Here is a 22,463-nt window from a genome sequence, read left to right as displayed (position 1 = left end):
CCCAAGTTGATGGAGGTGCTACCGAATGGTTTCTCCACTCACATTGAATTGTAGTCCCAGTTCCTCATATATCTGGCCACTGTTCGCCTCAGTTGCTGCCTGAAGATCCTCATTTTGTACATGGTTGGTCTTCCGGCACATGGTGCGTCTTCGTGTGTTTCGTCCTTAAACTTATTAAACCACCGCTGCACTGTCTGCGTAGTCACGACACACTCTCCAAAGGCTTGGCATATCTTCCACCCCGCTGCAGCGGCGTTTGATCTCAGTTTGAACCCCTAGAGCATACACGCCCTTATGACGCTCTGTAAAGGTCCCATGTTAACTTTGTCATTACGCACTTTTACGGTGTAACTGAACTGCCACAAGCAGGTATTATGTTGGACATACCCACACCAACAACTGACCTTCACCTTATCTCCATTCGCATTCAACTCACGGTGTGAGGGCCAATTGAACACAGACCTCCACAAAAAGTGACTTTGATTCCTTTATATAACTTTCTTGGTTACCTTTATATATATATATATAGGGGCGGATCCAGGATATGATCGAGGGAGGGGCTAAACCATATTTTGCCGTTTTATCCAGTGTAAAGCAGGATTGAAGCCCATTTTATCCAGTGTATATCTGAGCTTCAAGGGGGGCTATAGCCCCTATAGCCTCCCCTTGGATCCACCACTGTATACATATATGTATCGGTGTTAATGAACTATACCGACAAACTTTAAGAGGTGATTCCTCAACTCAAAATAAAAGAAAAAGTCCATAGGGACCTATGGCGAAAAGTGCATATTTTCAGAGCTAGGGCAGTCCAAAATCGCGAAAAAGCCAAATTTCAAGAGGCCCTATTTCGAATTCGAGAGACTGCGGATGGTGGTCCTGATCAGCGAAAAGGAAACCAGGCATACACAATCCAAAAGTGCATGACGTGATTACTTAGTACTTTGACCCCTTCTGCTCAAAAGCTCAAAACGCGCTTTGTCGTGTGTTATGGTATACTAAAGGACTAACTATTCCCAAAATTTCAGATTTTTCTATAAGGTCCATTGGAGATTTTGGACAGTGAAATATGCTAAATTGGCATAATTCCCAAAATTTACGATTTTTTTAGGCCTTTGGAAGCAGCTACAGGCCTGTAAATTGTTGTGTATTAACTTATGACCCCGAACTACATGCACTCACAAATTCAGACCTCTACGTAAGTTGTTTCCTCTTCCCAAACATGTTTTCAATGTCCAAAGAAGATTTTATGAACGGTTAGGAGGTTAGGCTAAATGAGACGGTGATGATGAATAATGAATGAAATGGTGGAATGAAGAAAGTGGGAGGAAACGGGAGAACCCCGAAAAAACTCACGCACACGGTGTTTGTCCACCACAAAGTTCACTTGGCTGGGGCTGGGATCGAACCCGGGACCCCATGTACCAGAGGTGAAAGCTCTACCACTGAGCCACCGTGGCCCCCAGGCGTAAACGACGAAGACTTCTGTCCTCAGGTCTCCTACTGCATATGACAACGCCTGACCTCATACTGGCCGTTTGACCATTGAGACTATTGATGACATCAAATTAGGGTCTCAACCCACCATATTCAACAGACCTTGCCCCCAGTGACTTTCATGTGTTTGGACCACTCAAAGAAACGGTGGGAGGCAAGCATTTCAATAGTGATGAAAAGGTGAAAATGTGGTGCACGAGTGGCTACAATATCGCCCAAAAGAATTCTTCCAACATGGTATCCATGCACTTCTGAAGCTGTGGAATACTTGTATTCAATGTCAAGGAGACTACGTTGAAAAATAAGACGTAAGATTTTATTTTCATTGTTACATTCTAAAATGTATAGCACTTCTAAGGTTTTCATTTGATTCTCAATCATATATTATTTTCTTGTCCTTTCTTGAAACAGCATTAGTATTACCTGTTACAACTATGCATACCTCTCTACGATTTCTTCTCTTTGTCCTCATTTTCTTCCACTAAAATTAAATTAAATACAAGAAAGTTAGTGGATAGTCACGTGTTATAACTATATTTCTAAGAAAAGTCCTTTGATATCCAACATGTGGATATTCAGAAAATAAACCAAAACTAAATTATTTTATATTTTTTATTATAAAAACATACAAAATATAAAATATAAATAACTTAATAAATTAAACATTTGGTGATATGAACATTATACTTTTTGCACGATAGTAAAGTTTGTTTAAAAGTTATGCTAAAATAGCAATTAACAAAGTATTTTGTTAACAGATATTGGAAGAGTTAGTGTTCTGTGGTCTACTCATTTAGTTAAATAGATTATGATTCTAATTTTCAGTAACAGTCAAAAGCAACAAGCTTCTTTTTCTTCTACTGTTACTGGTTTTGTCTTCTTTCTTGTAGATAATAGAACGTGCAATTTTAAAATAAAGTGAGTTGTTTCATGTAGCTGCTTTTAAAACACTGAAGAATGGTATACTTTTCTACAATATATAAGTAAACAAAGAGCATTATCCCATCCTAAATTACTATACAGTTTCAGCATTTGAGATACATGAATACCTCTAGTATGAGACTGCATATTGCCATGACATGACGTTTCAATTTGTATTGTCATGTAGAACTCCATATTTGTTTCCTGAATATTTGGGCGCACTGTAGACATGCAATTCAATTTTATTTTACAGATACCGACAGAATTCAAGAGGAAAATCATGCATTGAAATTAGCATTGGGTTAGCATTTATGTTCACTTTTTCTTATTGGACATGACGATATGGTAATTGGAAAACCATATCTCTAAATTTTTAATGTTTTGAAAGCCTTTCACAATCACACAATGTAATTTACTCATATTGTATATTTCCAAAATATTGAAATACAGAACACAAACGTTTCAAGAAGTTGCTTCTTGATGCTTATTCCTTAGCTATGAAAAGATAATTTCATTATCCCAAAACCAATACGATTTTTAGTTTATAATATTTGTAATATTAAGAAAGTTCATTTTAAAAATTTATTAACGTTGTCAATGATTTTCAGCAGTATTTTGAAAACTGTATGCAAAACGGACAGAACTAGTTTTAAAATGTCCTTTAAAAATATATATTTTTTAACATTTGAATATTTGAAAATAAAATGTGAAATTAACCACAGAAATTCACTTCAAACCAGGGACGGATCCAGGACCAGGGGCGGATCTCATAATGCTACTTTTAAGGGTTCCAAACTCTGGGATGGATTTTATTTATATATATAAAACAAGAAAGTTTCAGCCTTGGATCCGCCCCTGCTTCAAACTCTATGTAGTAGAAGTTATAAATGACAAAAACTCTTCACAAACAATTTTATCAGCTAAGTTTGTGTGTTAATACAATATTCTTCCTAAGTTGCTAATTGCAAATAAAACAGCAGCTTTACAAGTAATTGTATAAAACAATGATGTAGTTACACAATGATGCAATCCTGAGATTTGTTTAATATTTACGCATCACATAATTTGGCACATTAATAATACGAGTAGTTTGTTAAGTTTGTTGATTATTTGTTAACCTGGGGTTTTGCTTAATTGACATAATTATATTAATTTTAATACTCCAGAGAAATTTTAGCTCATTGGCAAATTTGACTCGAGAGTTTCAATACATCTCCCAATGTCATGGTACTTCTTTTTAAAAAATCGAAATTGGTTCGTTGGTTATTCTGGATAGAATTGACACACGCACACACACAACAATTAACGCAAGTCATTCTGAAGCAAAGTTCGTCCCATTTCATTTTGTTCTATCAACACTGACTCTTTTGGAACAGAATAGATGCCATGTCGTAACCTACAATTGTTTGTATAAGACCAGTATATAGGGATCTACACACTTTGCGAGGTTGGTGAGCACCGTGCAGTAACTTATGCTTAAACATAAATTCTGAAATTTAAGTATATTCGAAAATAAAATTGTGGAGACAATTTAAGGCCATACAACGCTTTCTATCCAATCAACATAATCAGAAACTTTTATGTAAATTCCTGGGAATCTTGTAGCGCACATAACTCCAGTCGAAATCACCCCTAAAATTCCATATTGATTGCATCTGTTGTCATCAGGCAAAACGTACTGTAGAGGGCCTCCAGAATCTCCCTGTAAAACAAAATAAAAGTATTATGATAACGGTTAAGTTTTTGATAACTATGTGCCAATCGTGATATCACATAAAGTTATTAGATTCGACCAAATGTTTTGCATAGAAGGAAATTATGTGCAAAATGTAGCCTCCTGAATGAACGGGATGGTAAAATAATTTATCATGTGTTAAAGTTTATGGTACGATCGTTCAAAAACGAGTAAGTCCAGGACTGAGTAACCTGTAAATAATAATTCTACATACAAATATAATTAGTTGCATTAATCTTCACCCTACACACTCGTCTAATCATATTTTTGCATTCGCAAGATGTTCAGGTCATTTGCACTCAGCCTGGACTGATGTTTCTGAGTTTCAAAAATTCGTCTGTTTTATTTATTTATTAAAGTAACAAGTAGCAACATCTAGATCAATGAATTTCAACGGGTAAATCGTGTGCCGCGAAACGTTTGAGGCAGTGTGATAATGAAGGTGATGAATAAATAAAAATAACATAATTCAATATACATTTGAAAAAACCGAGAAAAATACTCCAAAAGTTTAAAAATATTTATTATGCAGAGTTATTCCAGAGTGTACACCCTAGTTAATAACGAGATATTTGATCTGTTGTTTTTTACTCGTATGTTAAGTGCGCCGTCGCGTCGGTACACTCAACTAAGAAGACTGTGCCATGATGAAGAAAGTTTGGAAACCACTAATCTAAATTATAACAAAGCAAGCTGATTTCGAATAAAGTAATTCACTAACTAAATCCTTATTCAAGATTTTTGTAACTATGTAGAAATGAATGTTATATAATGAAAAGTTTTTTCTCCCTAGCGGCTTCTTTACATTACATTGTTTCTCTTTTATTATTTTGGCGTAACTTTAATTTTCGTTACACTGATTAATATAGGGTGATTTTTTAAAAAAAAAACAGATGGATTTCACTTGGTCATAACATCTATAAAAATTGTCCGATTTTAATGTGATTTGTTACAACCCTAGTAGCAGAAAGAACTTGCAAACCGCTTGCTGTAAGCTTGAATTGCAAGTCGGCCAAGCTTACATCCAGCTTGATCGGGAAACATTCAAGCATGCCGCAAGCTGGATTCCAGTAACGAAGTTACATGGGGACAACCTTGAATTCAGTATTCCATTCAAGCTTGACGCAAGTGTTTTACAAGTCAAGTCAAGTCAATAGCCAATGAAAGGCCAGTGATGCTATGACGCTCTTTGAAGGGTCTAAAGACTCGCTTGCAAGTACAACAAAAGGAAGATTGTATGAAAGCATGCGTTTCAAGTACAAACGTAGAAAGCCAAAATCCAAGAACGCGCCAACTGGCCGAAAGCTTTCTTGCTACTAGCGAAATGACGCAGGAAGGATGAAAATTTTCTGCAGGAAGGATGGTCATATTTTACCTTTAAAGTATACGTTGTAAATGACTTCCATACAGGGGCGGATCCGGGGGGGGTACGATGAAGAGGAAACCTTATATATATATATATATATATATATATATATATATATATATATATATATATATATATATATAACCCATCCCAAAGTTTGGAGCCCTTAAAAGTAGCAGTATGACAACCCACCGCCCCCCCCCCCCAGAAGTCGGTCCTGGATCCGCCCCTGCTTCATATTTCCTTAAGCACAGTCGAACCTGCCGTTTCATGTTCGCTGCAGTAGCCCGCAATGTATCCTAGGTGATGTTGCAATTTCTCTTGTGATGTTAGCTCGCAAGTGTTCCAGTGTTCATCGGTTATCATGGTACACACGACCTCTCAGATAATCCCATAGGAAGTAATCTGGGGACGTATGATCAGGAGACCTCCGGGGTCACAAGTTCTTAGAAATGATCCGATCACCAAAGTAACAGCTGATCAGAGCTATACTTTCATGAGAGGTGTGACATGTAGCCCCATAGTATTTATAATAACCTTCTGTTAGTTCAATGTCGTCCAGTTGTTGGACAAATTCATTAAATGTCCATATAACGAGCTGTATTCACTGTTCTCTCGAAAAAAAAAAATGGGTCCCACTATTTGTGCTGCAGATACAGCACACCATAATATAATTTTGAGAGCATGCAGCGATATCCCAATCAGCTGATGTGTATTTTCTGATGTCCATATGCGCATGTTCTGAGAGTTCGTGTAGCCAGACAAATGGAACCATGGAACCATGCTTCATCTGTAAATCATGTGATTTGCAAAATGTCTGGGGCACGTGTGATGAACTGAAAGAACCATTGACAGTAGGCAACCCGTTTATTCCGGTCTAGGTAATTCCTGAACAGGACTTTCTTGTAAGGTCGTAATCATGCTCCATTGGCAACTTTCTGGTATGGAGTAGTTATATCCCGTCTCCTGGGGTAAACGCCGCTGAGACTTTTTTGGTGATCTCGTAAGACGAGCCGCGGCATCAGCAACAATACCTTCACGTCGCGATCTACGCTTATCTCTTTCACTTAAGAAGAGACCTAGTCGTTTCCAGCTTCCTTGCCAGTGCCAATATTGTGTCCCGTTTAGGTGCACGTACACTATACTCCCACTGATATGTTGGTTGCGTGGTAATGATGGAATCAGTTTTGCAGTACGTTTTCATTGAAAACACACGTTGTTTCTAAGTGTATGACATGGTAAACAATTCAGCTCACAACACACAAGAATACGGACGTTAAGTTTCACTGTGAAACCGGTCTAAACTTCTTATCGCGTGAGCTTAGTCAACGCGTCTCGTAGTGACATCTGCATCTGAACGTGAAAATGTTTCTGTCATTTACCGATGTTGACAGGTGCTTTAATATTTTAGCATTCTTTTCGATCGAGAGTACTGAAGCATTTTGGCGGTTTTCCGGTTACAACATTACTTGCATACATCGGACACTACGATAACGAATAGTGCACAAAATGTTCATCCTTCCTGCGTCATTTGCAACAAACCACATTAAAATTGGACAAATTTTTATAGGTGTTATGACCGAATGAAATCCACTTTTAAAACAATCACCCTACATTATGTGTTATAACAATAATAGTGAATCATTCATTTTGTTTTAGTTTATGTCTAGAGGAGGAAATGGTTAATGTTGAAATGGTACAAGGCCGTTTATAATGAGAAGTAATGTTCATAATACTCTGTATCATTTTTAGAAATTTGTGGAGAATAACAGGTTGGTTATTAAAACCCTATGTTACTGTAGCAACATGGTTTATGGTAAATAGAGTACTTTTACTTACCACAGAAGATTTAACACAATATAGCAAATATTTCTCGATATATCAGTGCATCGCACGATTAATGTCATTTTATAACTTTCTTTCAAAAAGAAACATTCAATAACACAATACTTTATAATTCAAGTTAAGAACTGACAGTCATTGAACATCCAAGATGTAGAAACAAAAAAACTTTTATTTCACACAAACACACACACACACACACACACACATATATATATATATATATATATATATATATATATATATATATATATATATATATATATATATATATATATATATATATATATATAATTAGTTTTGGGCTGAAATAATAACCTATACAGATTACTTGAAAGTATAAATATTAGTGTAACTTTTTGATAAAGGATTTTCTTATTTAAGTAGTAGATGATCGCGACTCTGCCCTCACCATACTTAAATGTTGATTATCACCGAAATTGTAACAGAAGAAATTCTGCATCACAAGTAATTTGAACCATATTGATACTTAGAATTATGATTTAGAGTATGTGGTAATATAAGCACGTACAAGTAATTATTTTTTTTCAATTTAGTTACAGAAAGAATTAAAAATATAGAACAAATATGAAGAAAACACATATATACAAAAACGAATACAACTACTTTTGTAAACAAAAAGTATAGTTTGAAGGTTTGAGGGCATGACAACGTCCCATATTTAAATATCAATTTCCACCGAACGGTATAGGGACAAACTGTAGAACTATTAGAACAAACTTAGCAAAATGAATGAATGTTGATTTATTATTGGTGCCACATTGGGGGAAAGGGAGGATGATACATATTCGTATACTCATTTCTCAAAGTCTTATAACTGTATTCATGTAGCCTAACTAACATGTTAAAAATATCTTGGCACGAATAACAATATTCATGCATTTACTTAATGATAAGAATATTAGAGTAGGGCTATAGAAGAAATTGGCAAACTTACCAAACAGGCATCTTTTTTGCCCTCAGGGTCTCCAGCGCATATCATAGACTTGTGGATTCCATTGGGTAGAAATCTGTCAATTCGACTGCTGTAAGTTTCATTACACCGATTCAAGGGCACATATTGTAACTGGACCTTCATCAAAACATTACTTGTAGCACCCACTGTTAAAAGATAAAAATGAGAAGTTCCCTTTAAAATATTATATCTTTAATCTATTCAATTAGTTACATATTTTGTGAAGTGTTACAAATGTCAAAAAAGTTATTTTTAAAGAAAGGAACACTTTTAAATAATCTTCTCAGAAGAATTTTCTAAAATTGCATGTTATATTATTAAGATTTGTAAATATGCCTTCTTATGTCTAGGTATATTTTGAAATTTTAGAAATGTAATTTTAGATTATATCATTATGTTGGTTGTTATTGATAAACGTGTAATTAATATTGTAATAATTCTACCACTGAGTCACTGAGACCCCTGCAAGAATGTATTAATACTTCTCGATTTATTCCACCTACATGAATTTTTCGATAGAAACGAGCATAAACAATTGGGAATATCAGGTTGAAAGTAGAAGGTAATCATATACGCTTTTGAACTAAATTTTTATAAATACTGATTATAATAATAGACAAAAATCAAGTTTAAAAAACATTGTTATCATACTTACAGAAAGATGTCTGTCCCCATCCAGTAGCTAAAAGCTTCTCCCGTGGAATGTCATTGGAGGTATGAAGACATGCTGGAAATATATTCCTGTTGAAAGTGACCTTTCTGGCCAGTTTTAGAATAGCTATATCGTGATAGTTTCTTGGAGGTTTATACGAAGGATGTGGAATCACTTGAGAAATGCGTATATCTTCTGGGGTAGCACCATCATCATCCACACTCAGATCATATTCCCCAACACGAACAACAACAGGCTTTTTCCTTTAAAAAATAAATAAAATAATAAAAATAATAATAATAAATAACGGAGCAATGAATTAAATTATGCAAAAAGGCAATTAATGAGGCGAACGTACATAGATAAGCTTCTAAAACTGAATTATTTTCCGCAGTATTGTAGAAACGTGTTAAGGAGCATATATCAATATTGACAAGCAGAAACATATTTTCTCTAAGTCAATCAAAGACTACAAGAGCAAATTAAATTAAATTAGGTGAAGATAGGAAAAGTTTTTACTTTGGTCATTTCATTCATTTTATTCGATTCAGCGATTTGGATCTTTTGGTTTCGGTTTCGAGAATGTATTTGTCCTTCCTGATTCGTTACTGTTATCGAGTCACGTGATGACTTACTGTTAGTGATTAAGTTAGGAACTGATTTCCAGTGATATTTAATGAATTGTTCCGAGAAACTAGTTCCCTATGAATGGGTTCATTGAATGAAATGACCAAAATAAAAACTTGCCTAAAGATAATTTGAAAATGCTAAGAAAAAAAGAAAATTAAAATAAAAAGAAAGAAAGGAAAAAGAACAGAAAAAAGCAATATGCTACAGATTTCAAAACTTAAGATTAACCTCTGAATCCTATTTCTACACTACTTATAATAATTTTAAAAAGTAACTAAAAATAATTTTAAAGTAAGAATTTAATCTTGAGCTTACAGCAAATCTGAAAGATTCCTTTATAAAACTTCAATGATTAATTAAATTTTCTATTTGAGAACATTTTATTAAATGTTTTAATGTTAGTGTATAATTCCAGTAAAAAAATTAGTATGTAGTCCAGTTTTATTTGATTTTTAGCTGCTGTTGCTATGGTTAAATTTTGAGTTTTGTTACTCGGTATTGTTGTTACTCGTAAAATAATAATAATAATAATAATAATAATAACTAACTAACTAACTAACTAACTAACTAACTAACTAACTCTATGGCCTATGGAACCCGGAGGTTCAGTGCCGCGTTCACAAAAGCTCTCCACTGACTTCTATCCTTAGCTAATTGCATCCAGTTTCTACTTTGTATTCCTATCTCTGCGAGATCCATCTTAATATTGTCCTCCCATCTGCGCCTAGGTCTTCCTAATGGTCGTTTTCCTATGGGTCTACCAGTCAAGACTTTGAAAGCGTTTCTACTTTCTTCCATTCTAGCTACATGACCTGCCCACCTAAGCCTCCTAGACTTGACGACCCTAACAATGTTGGGTAAACCGTATAAACTATGTAGTTCCTCGTTATGAAGCTTCCGCCATTCCCCATTCTCGTTCCTCTTGGGTCCGAATATTCTTCTCAGGATCCTGTTCTCAAATACTTTCAGTCTATGTTCTTCCCTCAAAGTAAGCGACCATGTTTCACAACCATACAGAACAACAGGCATGATTATCGTTTTATATATTTTAAGCTTCGAATTCCTCGACAGAATTCGCGACGACAAGAGATTTTGAACCGAATAGTAACACGAATTCCCTGCTTTTAGTCGACATTTAATTTCTTCGTGAATATGATTTTCGTCTGTTAATATTGATCCTAAATATTTGAAAGTATCCACTTTATCAAAAGCATTATTTAATATTTTAACGCCTCCACAATTTGCCGTATTACGGTCCCGACGCACTTCCATGTATTTAGTTTTCTCTGCATTTACGTCTAAACCCATGTCCCTGCAAGCGTTTAATAAGATCTCTGCATTTATTTCTACTGTTCTCCTATCATCCCCTATTAAATTTACATCATCAGCATATGCCATAACCTGGTGAATGCCGTTCAACTCTAGGCCCTGGTTGCTATCTTTGATTTTCCTTATGGCGTATTCCAGCACAAAGTTAAATAATAATGGCGACAACGCATCTCCTTGTTTCAGGCCATTTTCGACGTGGAAGCTCGTGGACAAAAATTTTCCTACCCGGACTTTACTTTGGGATTCACTTAAACATATCTTAATTAATCTAATTAGCTTTCTCGGTATTCCAAGTTCTGTAAGAACGTTGTATAATGTTTCTCTCCTAACCGAGTCGTAAGCCTTTCTAAAATCAATAAATAGTTGATGTACCGGGGTATTGTATTCCCACTTCTTTCCGAGTATTTGGCGAATGGTAAATATTTGGTCGATAGTTGATCGATTTCGTCTAAATCCGCACTGATAATCTCCAATAATTTCATCTGCGTATGGGTTCAATCTTGCTAACAGAATATTTGAAAGGATTTTATAGGATGTTGACAGAAGATAAATGCCTCGATAATTATTACAGTCAGTTTTGTCGCCTTTCTTGTGAATTGGAACAATGATTGATTCTTTCCACTCTCGTGGCAATTCTTCCTTGTTCCAGATAAGGAGAATGAGTTTGTGTATCTTGTTCCACAATTTTTCGCCTCCAGCTAAAATTAACTCAGCCGGAATTTCATCTACACCCGGAGATTTGTGTTTCTTCAATTTCTTTATAGCGGCTTCCACTTCTATTCGATTGGGTTCTGGAACATACGGTTCTGCGGTGTGTATCTCCTTTTCTCCACGCACATTAGTTTTTGGCTGCGTGTTCAGCAAATCGTCAAAGAAATCTTTCCATCTATTTAAGAGGCTATCCGTATCGGTGAGAACTGTTCCGTCAGATTTCTTTAATATATAAGCACGAGGTTGATAGCCTTTCTTAAATTCGCTGATCCCCTTATACATGTCCCGAATATTTTTATTTTTACTATTATCTTCAAGTTCCTTAATTTTAGCTTTCAAAAAATCCCGTTTCTTTGCTCTAAAAGTTTTGGAAGTTTCCCGCCTGATATTTGCGAAATTTTGTGTAGTTGTTTCATTCGGATTTTGTAGCCACCGTAATTTTGCCTGTTTTCTCTTCTCTGCTAGTTTAATGCATTCTTGGTCGAACCATGGTTTGTTCCTATGTATTTCCGCGCGTCCCAATTTTTCTATTGCTGAACTTTTAATGCTATCTCTAATTTCAATCCAAGTATCATCAACACTAGTGCACTCCGAGTCTTCTAAAACCGCGAATCTATTCGAAACTTCAATCTGGTATTCCTCTCTTACCTGGCTCTCTTCTAATTTCTTTAAATTAAATCTCTCCGTTTTCGGACATTGAATATTACCTTTATTCAACGATAATCTCTCCCGTATTATAGCTACTACCAGGTAGTGATCAGTGTCACAATCAGCCCCTCTAAACGATCGGACGTCAATTATGCTAGATTGTCTTCTTCTATCTACTAAAACGTGATCAATTTGATTATGTGTTTTTCCGTCTGGTGATGTCCAAGTGTATTTATGAACGTCAAGTCAAAATGTACAAACATAATAATAATAATAATAATAATAATAATAATAATAATAATAATAAATGAAATAAAAGTGGTTAGAAACAATAATAAGTTTTCTCGTATTGAAGGACAAATATATATATATATATATATATATATATATATATATATATATATATATATATATATATATATATATATATATATATATATATATATATATATATTGCTGTCTCCAAAGTTAATTTCCATGGACTACTAACAAATTTACTTTACTCCGCGCTAACTCTTCATTTTGTGAAGATGAAATAAATGAATAAAAACAGATATGTATATGTATAATTAAAAGATGAAAAATGCTGGATTTAAATAGCCTACACTTCAAACATGTGAGTGACACGAAGTAACAGAAAAGAGCTTATAAAAATACCCCGGAAGATCTCAATAATTACACTAAGAAAAAACAATGTAATAATAATAATAATAATAATAATAATAATAATAATAATAATAATAATAATAATAATAATAATAATAATAATAATAATAATAATAATCTTACCCTTGTGAATTGTAAATGCAGTGAGCTGCTGTTAAGACATGCTGATCGCTAATTAGTGTACCTCCACAATCCCAGCTTATTGAAGAACCAGTAGGATATCCAAGAAGAACCTACATGAAAATTTAAAAAATAAATAAATAAAATGGAATTTCCTTACTCCTATTGTCAGTAGGCAGAAAAAATGTTTAAAGACCTTATTACTTCTTATGGTACTGGTATCATTAATAATTCAAAATATAATACATTCATTCCTACCACAAAATTGGACAATTGTCAATCTAAGTATTTACTCCCAACATACATACTTTTACATTCCTTGAATGCCAAGGGAAATTGATGTAAATCAAATGCATCTATTCGATTAGAAGTTACCGATAAGAGAATATGTACGAGATACATCTTTGCAAAGATGTTTACATCTTTGCTGATGGTTGTACATTTTACAAAAGTGATAATCACTGGTGTTTCTTTCTATGCTGTTAATTCAAGGTAACTTCTTCAAGTGCTTTTAATCACTCAATGTCAAAATGTACAAACATCAGTTTAAATGCATGAATTGAAAATAAGTGTTTATGAAGTACATGAAGATGGGAAATCCAGCTCCAAAGTAAACATATTAACTTCTATTTATTTAGCACTTCTTTCTTTGATTTTTTCTGCATTAAGCTATGAAGGTATCAGAATCCACTTACCATGTGCGGAAATTCCCCTACATTTGCACGTTCACCATTCTCAATGTGGAAAGTCACGAACTGTGGACACTTCGAGGCGTACTCTTTGCATGCTTGGAAAAAACGAAAAAAATATAAGATGATTAATATTCTTGTTATAAGGGAATATTTAACCTTAATCCTTATTTAGAAAATAATAATTGACGTCCTCATTAGTACCATACCATTACTAACATGCAGTGGCATGCTCAAAGGTGGGTTTCGGAGTTTTAACCACCCTTGAGGAAGATACTGTTTTATGCGAAAATAAATATTTATCATGTTAAGATACGTATGCAACACCTGAAATTGTATGAATTTGTTAGCTTAAGAGGCCTCATCCCGGCGAAATTAAAATACCGCTAATTTCACAGTAATTAAGTGATATTTCCCAATAGATAACAGATAATTGAAATGTGAAACAAGAGCGCCCTAGGCAATATTATTTTGCGTGAGGTACCGTTATCACAAGTCACCTAGTGGCTTTCTGTTTTCAGCTGTTTAGAAACGCGAAAATAAATGTCGATTTTCATTATGGCTCGAAATCGAAAGCAGATAAGTGAGTCGTGATAACAGTATCTCATGTAAAATGATTGTCTAGGGCGCTCTTGTTCCACATTTCGATTATCTTTTATCTATTGGGAGATATAACTTAATTACTGTAAAATTAGCGGTATATTAATTTCGCCGGGATGATGCCTCTTAACCTCCCTTGACAAGCTTCTGTTTATGCCACTGCTGACAAGTCAGTTCTGCAAATTTACAAGCTATGATGTCCTACGGTCCTTAGCTAATATCTTTGGTTGTAGTAACAGTTAACCTATTCAATATTTCTCATCATAATAGGAATCTTCTCCCCATCTCCTGCCTCCCTTATAACACAATTTCTTCCTAAGTAACATCTTGAGTAGCTTTTCCCTTCTTATATTCCCCGATTAATGTTAATCTTCTACATTAATTTTTCATCCAATCCAGATAATTTTGTCTGTTTTCCACATAAGTTCCCTCGCGGCTATGTGAATAGCGTACGCGCCTTTTTGTGTGGGAGACCCGGCTTCAATTCCTGGTACAAGCTTACGTAGTTCGGATCCGACACTGTGTTTTAGGTTTACGTCTCATATAGCCCCACTACTGAACCGGACGCTAAACTTAAATCCAATCCGATATTCTTCTCCATACTCACATTCAAGACCCTCTCGTCGATATGCAAGGCCTGGGAGCGAAAGTAAATTATGAGACCAATGATATAGATGAGAATTCCGTATCCAGCACGAATAAATTATTTTGCGCCAACTATGATTATTTTTATATTAATGATATTGGTATTGGATCCAGTGTTTCTTCCAGGTGTACACGTGCTTCTGGGCGGGCTTTGCCTTCCAGGAGTTGGACTCTATAGTAGCTAAGATTAATTTGAAGTCCGACTACATATTACAGTTGTGCAGAGCATTTCGTTTAGCAGTGTCCAAGTGCAGTCTCTTTTTTGATCACCTTCCAACTTTTGGACAAAATTTTCTGGAAGAAAGCCTGATTGGATCACCATAGTTCGTGAAATACTTGTTTCAAATATTAATATTCAGATAAAACAATTAAGCAGTCAAAGAGGACAGTTTTCTATTATTTTTGTTAATTTAAAGTACACCTAGGAATGAATTAGCCTAGGTTTCTAATTAAAGGTATTTCCCATTGTTCATAGATAAAAGCTGTAAAATCGTAAAACTAAAGAAATAATAATAACAAGCGTTAAATAGTTTTGACTGGTAACGCTTAGCAGGAAAATTAATGTTGTTGGAGATTAATCTTTAAAGTAATTTAACCTACCTTTCATGCTTTTCCGCTCATTGGTATCAACCTTAGGTTTCCTTCCTGGAGTGGACACTTGTGGTTTCCCCGTAGTGACGTCAAGTGGGCAGCAAACGACTTCAATACGACCGGAAAAGCCACATCTTTGTGGCCGTTCTCTCAAAAGCAGAAGACGATTTAAAGCAGGAGAGCAATTTGGAAGCAATGTACACACTCCTTCCTCACCAGTAGCTCGCAACCAACATTTGCTACCTTCTGTTTTTTAAAAAAAAGAAAGAAAAATGATAATAAAAATAATAAAACTCTTTTGTTCCATTTAGAATATTTACCTTTCCTCTTAATTTAATTACCTTTCAACAACATTAACATTAGTCAAGAGTGTAAGAGAGAATTATCAGCAAAAAATGAAGTCATTAGCATATGAAGAGTAGATTTGGATAAATTGTCATGTAACAAATTTGAAACTTTACAAACAAAAAAAATGTGGTGTGTTAATTTTTTTTCACTTCTAGTTTTCATTTCATGTTTTACATATTAGATTTGTTATTTAGATGAGTAGGTGGGGACCACAAATAATTCAAATTATAGTGTATGATCTGTAAAACATGACATGATAAATAAAAAGAGAAACTTACCCTGTAAAATTTAAAATTTACTAAATCAGCAATTATCCAAATAAACCCACCACATCACAGAGTATGGTACATACAGTAAAAAGAATTTGGTAGATTTTTGGGAGGGTGAATTACGACTGTAAATACTGATAGAATATGACACACACATTTAAAAAAAATACTTAAGAAAAATGTTTGTCATTAAGACAAATAAATCTGGCTTTCATCTTTCAAATAATAATAATAACGCTCAAGATATGACACTTTATCTTTATTTTAAAGAACCATATAGTTATCAACAGTTAAAATTATATCAAGGGACTAAATACTTCTTTTGTTGTTAAGACAAATACTTTAAATATATTCTTCGTTGTCAGCAAAATGTTTTCAATATTTTATTTTTGTTTGTATTTATTACAATATGTAGAATACAATAGGTATTATACCTAAATACATTTTGAAAAATAAATAAAAATTATTAAACGTATTCAGTATTATGTTGTATGTTGTTAATATTTCAGCAAAATATTTCAGACAAGTCAAGGTCTATGTCCGTAACAACTTTGGTTACGATCAGATGGGTTCTGAATATTGCGTATAATATGTATTTTGTTTGATTGTTTTTTATAAAGAAAAGTGAAGGAAAGGCTGAAAAGAGAGAAAAAATTACAACTATGAATTGCTGAAATGGGAAAATCAAAGGAAATGGGAATTTAAAAAAAAAGTCACGAATTCAATGTTGTCTATTATCAAGTGTAAGAGACGAAACTTGTAATCGAACTCTTTAAAACTATATACTACTGAAGCTACACTCGTTAATTCTTGCTTATACATCTAGCATTGGTAGTAGTCAACCTCGATACTAGAAGTGGACAAAAGGCCAGCGGGGTGCCCAAACAACTTTTATATGCAATTTTTTCATGCACGAAAAACCATATATATTTACCTATTGCGTGTCCACAAACGACTAGATAATCAGTATTTGTTATCCAAACTAATGTAAAACCTTACAAGTTATAATGGAAATACTGTTCATTTGTAGCAAATAACGCAACACCAAATATACTAGTAGGGTCTATATAAAAGAAGATATCCTGACCAACTGACTGATCAACGTCCGGTGAAATATTGACAGAGTATAGAAATTGTGATGTAAAGTACCACTAAGGAAGGATTTTTGGAAAATTCGACGGGCAAGAGGAAGGAGAAATGTGGCGGCAATTAACATGGCGAAATGTGCATATCTCCGAATCTCTATGGGGACGAAATATGAAATTTGGTCACGGATTTTCTATTTAAAATAATTAGGCAAATGTTTCAGCACTTTTTGATACTTCCCGTAGAAGAAAATAAAAAAAGACGGAAAGAAAAAAAGGGTGGGGTTACAATTGTTATAATATGATGGCCATATTTCGAAATTGAGACTTCAAATTTGGTATTTGCACTTCTTGTTTAAAAGCGTTAAAGACATATTTAAGCGTCTTTTTAAGTTTCCCATAGAATGAACGAAAAAAAACGTGAGAAGAAAAGAGGATAGAAATTACAATTGTTGTAATAAGATTACCATATCTCGAAATCCCTTAAGGTTAGACATGAAAATTGGTAATTAGGCTTTTAATTTAAAATTATTAAAGACGTGTTTTAGCGTTTTTAAAAATCTTTCCTTTAGAAGGAAAGGGAAAAAGTGAGATAAAAAAGGGTGGGGTTTGCAGTTGTTAAAATAAGATGATCATATCTCAAAATCCCTTAAGATTAGAGACATATAAGGCACTTGAAACTTGCTACATAAACTTCTTATTCAAAACAAATGCGCATATCCCACAGCTTCTCCAGAAATTCCGTTTTTAACGAGAAAAGGCGGTCAATTTCAATTTTTTCGCAAATATACGGGGTGGCCCAAAAGTAGGTATACAGTCCCGTACTGATCAACTCATTGCTTTTTATATCATTTCTTATTGTTATCCATCAGGTAGACTTAGTTTCTTTATTATTTGTTCTTAATATCTTTTTACTTATATCTTAAGCTCGGAACAGCCGAAGTAAATAAACCTATAAGCTAGAATATTATACTTGATCAATGCAGGGGTGTACACCTACTTTTGGGCGACCCTGTATATAAATATGACTTCTTGATTGTCATTCTCATCGTTATGGGAAAACGGATAAGTCATTTGAAATAAAATTTTCAACACAGTTAGCTCTTGGACCGACATGGGTTTTAGTCATTTCACTTAAATGTATATGCTAAAGAGAAAGGGATTTATTATTATTATTATTATTATTATTATTATTATTATTATTATTATTATTATTATTATTATTATTATTGGAAAAAATAATGCCAAAAATGTATTTTTGCCATGGGAAGAGTAAAAATAAGGGCTGAAATGTGAGATGCAAGGCCGTAGGCAGATCAAACGCAGGAAACTGGAGACGAAGTTTTCAGCTAGCCGAAGGCTAGTACTGCCATATTAGATTGATACCTGCATTTGATAATTAACGATTAATTTAAAAACGAAACAATGTGGCTGAGAACATGAGCTATTGCATGACTTAGGCTGAACGCTGACATGCAATCAGTGAGGGAAAGTGCGGGGTTTAAACCCTCTTTGAGCAAGACATTATATATATATATATATATATATATATATATATATATATATATATATATATATATATATATATATATATATATATATATAATGTGTGTCCTAACCAGATATGAAATTGAGTTCTTGAACTTCCTCCTTTATGAAATTCCGCATACGCCACTGCACGAAATTATAACATTTATGTGCAATGTATACATATCCAACTACAAGTGATATCATATGATTCTTTGGTATTTAAGTATACTATAGAACTTATAGAAATGTAGTTGCGATTAAAAAAAAAAAAAGTTGGGTCAAACTGAAAACCAAGAGGAAATGTTTGGAACAGTAAAAGATAAAACAATGTTGGAAGCAATTTAAAAGAGGAAGTGAAACTGACCAGGAAATTACTTGAGAAAGACCTGTGTCTTAATAGAGGTGGAAGAAAGTATTGTAATAGGAAAAAGAGGAAGGGAATAAAAGACGGCAATTGATGGACAATATTGAAATGGATAATGCTTTTTCAAGACAAAGAGAACCGTAGTGGATCGAAGCTCTCAATTTGTGCCAAATGGCCTGCCAATGATAGACTTCTTCCTCTTATGGTGATGATGATGATACAGCCTTAGTGGATAGTATTCTGCCTTTTTGCTAATTTTGCCTTCCCGATGTAAATAATCATGTTATCCTATGTTAATTATAATATTAAAATTTTAATTACAATATAAAACATGAGAGACCTAGCTTCGATTCCTAACCTTGAGCGGTTTTTAGAAGCTCCCTACCATGAATAGTTTTCATTTCTTGTCATGCGTTCCATAGTTAAATTTGCCGTATAATTTATTCTAGTAGTGGATAACATCATGCTTGTAGATTTCGTTGGAGTTCTCCCGTTTCCTCCCACATTATCATTCCAACCGAATATTACATAATCATTCATTGTCCTTAACTATCCATCACTTTTAGCCTGAGGGGCATAATCATTGGACATAAAACTAGATATTTAATTTACTTTTGTCCTGCATCACATGCTTTGTCCTGCAATAGCAAAATCTTATAACACATAATGTACTGTATTTATGCTTCGTATAATAGGAACGAGACTACTCGTTAAATTTAATTCTTGTTGTTTGATAACTAGCTTTCTTTGCTTGGTTCACTTTTTGTTTTCTAATGTTGATTTGTTGTTTGATTTTAACGCTTCTTTTCAGCGTCAAAGCAACATGATGAGTAGTGGAATTCGAATTATATGTACGCCCGTCGGGGATCGAATTATGGTTCTTCCGCATCAAACACAGGAACGAATCACTCAGCACCCCTTTCTGATAGCAAATGTATTAATATAATTATAATCTAATAGAATAATAATCTACTAAAAATTAATGGTACTACAACACACAGTGTCAACAGGATTTATCACAATAATTTCCAAATGGTTAATGTGTTCAGGATTAGCTAGGTATTATAATGTGTTGCCCTGTGGCCTATGCTTATCAATCAATATTTTTTATTCCTCATAAAATTTCACTATGTAGTGCTCAGTTCCATTATATAGCACTATAGCCTCTCAATTCAAATAGTTAAGGGGTATGGAAGGTCAATGGTCCGTCAGTGTGGTGTAGTCGAATGGTATGTGGCGTTGGTTTGACGCTCGTGAGGCGAAACCTATTCACGGTTCGAATCCCTCTGCAGAGCATGGTTGGATTTTAACTCTTCGATGTTTCTGTGTTCGTGTTCCTGCCGTATTGAATTACGTAGAAAAGAGATTAAATAGATGGCCATAGAGATAAATACGGCGGATAAGAAAAGTGGTAAAGCTCTCACCATTATTGCAAGAGATCCCTAGTTCGATTTCAGATCATATGTGTTTGTGGTGGACAATATCCTAGGCGTGGATTTTCTCGAGATTCTATCGATTCTACACACGCTCTCATTCTACAAATTCTTTCAAAATGCTTCGCTTGTATTAATGATCCCTTCCTTTACTTTGAAGAGCATAACTGTGACACATTAAGGATTTCCTTTCATTCAAATAGGTAGTTTTATTTTAATTAGGATAAAATCGAAAATTTGTTTCGTAGCCAGAATCGAACCTTTTTTCCCACCCAGAGCCATTTAAAAATGCAACTCTCTTTATATCAATAAATAATGATGTAGAAATTTGAGACAGTGAAGTGAATAATGAATAATTGTGTGGATTAATAGGCGTTGGAAAATATAGGTAATATCCGGGAAGTTAATGAACAGTGGAAAGGTTTTGAAATTACGATAAAACAATAATGCAGTGTAAATAATGCAAGAGAAATAAAAAAGAATATACATTCATAATTAAGTTGTTAATTACCACTTTCTACATGAATATTTACGAAATATAAATATCTCCTGCTTTACCCATACAGCACGTACATAATACATTTCTGAATTTTGCCCAATTGGAGTATGTAAAAAGAAACTGGTGCGAGAATATTTGCCATCACCCTCCCCCCCCCCAAAAAAAAAAAAAACTTGCCGCCATGGATATGAACGTTCCAGTTGCGGCGATAAGAAGTGGAAGAGCGCTCACTATTACTGTGAAGGTTCCTTGGTTTGATCTCATATGATGTATGTGTATCAGGGTCGTCATTTCAGACTTTGCTTGAGGGGGGAAGAGCACCACTAACAAAAGACCATCATGTTTTGTACTAGTATATTAGTGGACAATCGATTAAAGAATATGCATTCCTCAAACACTTGGGGGCGGGCAATTTCCCTCTCCTGCCCCTCCTAAATGACGCCCCTGATGTGTATGATTTGCGTAAATACAACCCTGAGTGAGAGTGGGTTAGTATCAGTAATGAAAGAAGAGAGAAACAATATTTTACTTATCTTACCTTGTAAACTCGTAGGAAATCTGAATGTCCAGCATAATTGAAGTAAGTAAATATTTAAAATAACAGCGGTGACTTCGATATATTTCATTTTATATTGAAATATGAAAATCATTCTTCAAGAATCAAAGTCTGGAACGGCAGAGCTGTGGAAAATACTTCCCTATTATACGTGATGTTGATTGCAAAGTAGGTTACAGATATCGATTTGTCAATGATTTTTCAAGAATGACACTTTGCAGTTTTTTTTTTTTCTTCCGTTACGTAAAATTTACGTATTCTTTCTTCCCCTTTTCAGCACTTCCTACAGCGGCGGAAATAGACTAATCATATCACAAAACGACTGTCCATAAGTTGTGAATTGGCTACTTTGACGGAATGCACATGTAACAAGAGTGTCACCTAAGAAGCCGCGCACATGTGAACACATAAGAACCTTGACTTTAACTGGTTACTTTATGTCCATTTAACATTGCTTTTTTATAATCGTCCTTTTGCCTTCAGGCGATCCATTCTTTAGACAAGGATTCTTTGTACAGGCGTAGGAAGATACTTTTTTCTTACTTCTAAAATAAAATAAAATAATAGAATACGGAGTAAGAAAAGCGGCATGAACCTCCTCTAGGCATTAAACTGACTCACTTTCCTTCCAATCAGCGTCAAGGTTCCTTTAAGAGGTTATTAGAAGACATTCATTTAAAGCAGGGAAATTACCTCTATACTTTCGTTAACATGCTGTGTACTAAAAATAAATCACTGGAGCTTGTTATGACGCATTTTGG

The 22,463-nt window shown here is 34.3% G+C and overlaps 1 protein-coding gene across 1 annotated transcript; it reads right to left on the bottom strand.

Annotated features, from left to right (window-relative positions):
• Positions 1-1,899: 1,899 nt before the first annotated feature.
• LOC145668195 (venom protease-like) lies at positions 1,900-22,123 on the bottom strand. The gene is made up of 7 exons (XM_081735837.1): positions 21,685-22,123; positions 15,628-15,864; positions 13,789-13,880; positions 13,097-13,206; positions 8,993-9,252; positions 8,320-8,483; positions 1,900-4,120 (listed from the first exon to the last, which is right to left on the bottom strand). The coding sequence occupies exons 1-7, from the start codon at positions 21,794-21,796 to the stop codon at positions 3,950-3,952; spliced, it is 1,146 nt and encodes a 381-aa protein (XP_081591963.1). The 5' UTR covers positions 21,797-22,123; the 3' UTR covers positions 1,900-3,949.
• Between the last annotated feature and the right edge of the window lie 340 nt (positions 22,124-22,463).

The sequence above is a fragment of the Thermobia domestica genome, chromosome 13, assembly GCF_964235325.1.
Source record: "Thermobia domestica chromosome 13, izTheDome1.hap1.1, whole genome shotgun sequence".
Lineage (NCBI taxonomy): Eukaryota > Metazoa > Arthropoda > Insecta > Zygentoma > Lepismatidae > Thermobia > Thermobia domestica.
This window is presented reverse-complemented; position numbering and strand designations above follow the sequence as displayed.

Excerpts from the sequence above, each read along its gene's own strand:
- LOC145668195 (XM_081735837.1), bottom strand. The coding sequence starts at position 21,796 with ATGATTTTCATATTTCAATATAAAATGAAATATATCGAAGTCACCGCT. Across the intron at positions 8,484-8,992 it reads ATGGGGACAGACATCTTTCT|TGGGTGCTACAAGTAATGTT; the intron begins GTAAGTATGATA and ends ATCTTTTAACAG. Across the intron at positions 4,121-8,319 it reads GCAAAAAAGATGCCTGTTTG|GGAGATTCTGGAGGCCCTCT; the intron begins GTAAGTTTGCCA and ends TTTGTTTTACAG.